The sequence below is a fragment of the Martes martes genome (assembly GCF_963455335.1).
Source record: "Martes martes genome assembly, chromosome: 12".
In the NCBI taxonomy this organism is placed as follows: Eukaryota; Metazoa; Chordata; class Mammalia; order Carnivora; family Mustelidae; genus Martes; species Martes martes.
In genome coordinates this window covers 60,746,589-60,749,878 of record NC_137900.1, presented here as the reverse complement: position 1 = coordinate 60,749,878, position 3,290 = coordinate 60,746,589, and the positions used below count along the sequence as shown (strand labels likewise).

The window sequence follows — 3,290 nt, the reverse complement described above, 5'->3', positions numbered from 1 at the left end:
CTCCTAGACTTGCCATGGACTCTACTGAGCCTTCTCATTGACTGGGGATTTATGTTAATCCTGGCAGAACCACAATGACCCTTCCTCTCTAATGTTTTCCAATAGCTCTACAGGATGGGTATAAAGAGAGGGAGAGGGAAGAAAGTATTTCTGGAAGGACTTCAAAATAATTGGATCTTAGGGACATAATCCCAGATGTATAAAGTTTCTAAAATTTGTCACTTCACTTTCAAAACTTTAAATCACTTCAGGGACTGGAATAGTCCCAATAGCAGGGTGGAATTTAACTGGCTTCATATAGGCAATGCATGTCCTTTGTGGGTTTTACCCAAACACAGAGCAAAGACCAGAAAATTTAGTTCTCATCCATTTTAGGGGCTAACTCCTCTGGCTGCTAGTTTCAGATCAGATTGGCTGGACCTCAGACAAGTTGTTTTCTTCATTACCCTATTTATAGAAAAGGTAAGAGAGAAATTGTAAAAGAATATGTAAACTCTGTGATCCCAGTCCAGTTCCTGGCTTCATTCCTTGTGACTATGTGGCATGGGGTGAACAGGAAGGAAAGAGAGAAGGATATTTCAGTGACAGAACAGAAAGTCCAAGAATGAGAAATTCATAACATCATTTAGTCCCTGGATAGAATATCTCTAAATACAATCTATTCCAAAATGAGTGTTAGGGAAACAGAGCCCAGAGAGGAAAAGGGACTTGATAATCCCCATACATTGAATGCTTGGTAAAAGTTCTTTTGGTAAATACTCCAAGGATTTTGGAAGGCGAGTGAAGGAATGAATGAATGAATATCCCAAGGGTATGTGGACAGTGAGAGAGAACTATAAAAAAGGAGGGAAGTCATATCCAAAGTTACATAGAGAAGGGAATGATCAGGAATTGAGAATAAAGATCAGTTACTTCCACCAGTCTTATGCCTCAAAAGAAAAAAATTCATACAAATGGAGAATAACAATTCCTACAACATTGATTAAAATGAATCAGCCACACATGGTATAAGCTGAGGTAAATGTGTGATATTAATCTTAAATGTGATTAGGAAGATTAAATCTAATTTTGTGAAATGTCAAACACCTCTGTGGGTGGCCAATATCACAAAGAAGATTTTGACCAATTTCTCTGCATTTAATTAGGACAATGTAAAGAGTCATTCTCCAGCTGCTTAGCAAGGAAAATATCCTCAAAGGCTTTCTGGCCATTTTACCTATCAGCGAATCCTTTTTTTTTTAATTTTTTTTATTTTAATAAACATATAATGTATTTTTATCCCCAGGGGTACAGGTCTGTGAATCGCCGGGTTTACACATTTCACAGCACTCATCATAGCACATACCCTCCCCAATGTCCATTTCCCCACCACCCTCTCCCATCCCCCCTCCCCCCAGCAACCCTCAGTCTGTTTCTTGAGATTGAGTATTTTATGGTTTGTCTCCCTCCCAATCCCATCTTTTCATTTTTTCTTTTACTACCTATCAGAGAATCCTGAAGTTGCTTTCTGAGTTCCGGCAGATTACAGGGAAGATATACCATGGACAGGTCCAATTGGACATCTCCTGTGGTGGGGTTCATCCTCCTGGGGCTCTCAGCCCACCCCAAGCTGGAGAAAATGTTCTTTGTGCTCATCCTCCTGATGTATCTAGTCATCCTGCTGGGCAATGGGATCCTTATCCTGGTGACTGCCCTTGACTCCCGCCTGCACACACCCATGTACTTCTTCCTGGGGAACCTCTCCTTTCTGGACATCTGCTACACGACCTCCTCAGTGCCCCTCATTCTTGACAGCTTCCTGACCCCCAGGAAAACCATCTCCTTCTCAGCCTGTGTCATGCAGATGTTTCTCTCCTTTGCCATGGGAGCCACAGAGTGTGTGCTTTTGGGCATGATGGCATTTGATCGCTATGTGGCCATCTGTAACCCCCTTAGGTACCCTGTGGTCATGAGCAAGGCTGCCTGTGTGCCCATGGCTGTCGGCTGCTGGACAGCTGGAAGCATGACTGCCATGGTGCAAACATCCTTAGTGACACGACTGCCCTTCTGTGGGGACAATGTCATCAATCATTTTACCTGTGAGATCCTGGCTGTCCTGAAGTTGGCCTGTGCTGACATCTCCATCAATGTGATCAGTATGACAGTGGCCAATGTGATCTTTCTGGGCATTCCAGTTCTGTTCATTTTTGTCTCCTATGTGTTTATCATTGCTACCATCCTGAGGATCCCATCAACTGAGGGGAGGAAAAAGGCCTTCTCCACCTGTTCTGCCCACTTCACAGTCGTGGTCATCTTCTATGGGACCATACTCTTCATGTATGGGAAGCCCAAATCCAAGGATCCCCTGGGAGCAGACAAGCAGGATATTTCAGACAAGCTCACCTCCCTCTTCTATGGGGTGGTGACCCCTATGCTCAACCCCATCATCTACAGCCTCAGGAACAAGGATGTGAAGGCCGCTGTGAAGAACCTGGTCCTACGCAAACACGTCATCCAGTGATGGTAGAGGGGTCCTGATAGATCTCTATTCCCTAGTTTCTCTCACCTGAGGGGCTCAGAGGATAAGTTAACAGGCTAATTTCATCAAAGGTGCATAGGCAAATCTGATTACACAGAACACTTTGTGTGAATAGGAAGCATTTAATGGGACATTTCTGTCCCATTCTAGAAGCACTTCCACAGAAGTATATACCACATTGCTCAAACCTTATAGGCATCTATCTTTGGGATGCATACTGAACGAATTGATGTACAGGAAAAATAACTCTTCAAGTTTTTTTTAAGTTTTGTTTATTTATTTGACAGAGATCACAAGTAGGCAGAGAGGGAGGCAGAGAGAGACGGGGGAAGCAGGTCCCCTGCTGAGCAGAGAGCCCGATGCAGGGCTCGATCCCAGGATCCTGGGATCATGACCGGAGCCAAAGGTAGAGGCTTTAACCCACTGAGCCATCCAGGTACACTTCAAGTTTTATTTTTAACTTACAAAAAGCTCTAGGCATATATCTGTAATTCACTTGCTCCCTGGCCTCTTTCTTTGAACATGTTTGGATGGGTTCTTGATTCGTGTACCTTTCAATATATCCTACCTCATATTAAATAATAGTAAATTTTATCTTTGTGCTCATTGTTTCTTTCTCCTTATTTTCATATTAATTCCTAAAACTGTTTCTTGAATAGTTCTTTTCCTGTGTCTCCAAAATTGACCTCTTTTCCTGTCCTCAGTCATGGTCCCCACCAGAAAACCATTCACACCTTGGGAGCACAGAGGGGAGTGCATAGGTGGTGACAAA

At 43.2% G+C, this 3,290-nt stretch overlaps 1 protein-coding gene across 1 annotated transcript; it reads left to right on the top strand.

Annotated features, from left to right (window-relative positions):
- Window positions 1-1,540: 1,540 nt before the first annotated feature.
- On the top strand, window positions 1,541-2,500 carry LOC308352862 (olfactory receptor 13C7-like; the record flags this gene model as incomplete). The annotated part of the gene is made up of 1 exon (XM_080819329.1): window positions 1,541-2,500. The coding sequence occupies one exon, from the start codon at window positions 1,541-1,543 to the stop codon at window positions 2,498-2,500; it is 960 nt and encodes a 319-aa protein (XP_080675455.1).
- Window positions 2,501-3,290: the final 790 nt, after the last annotated feature.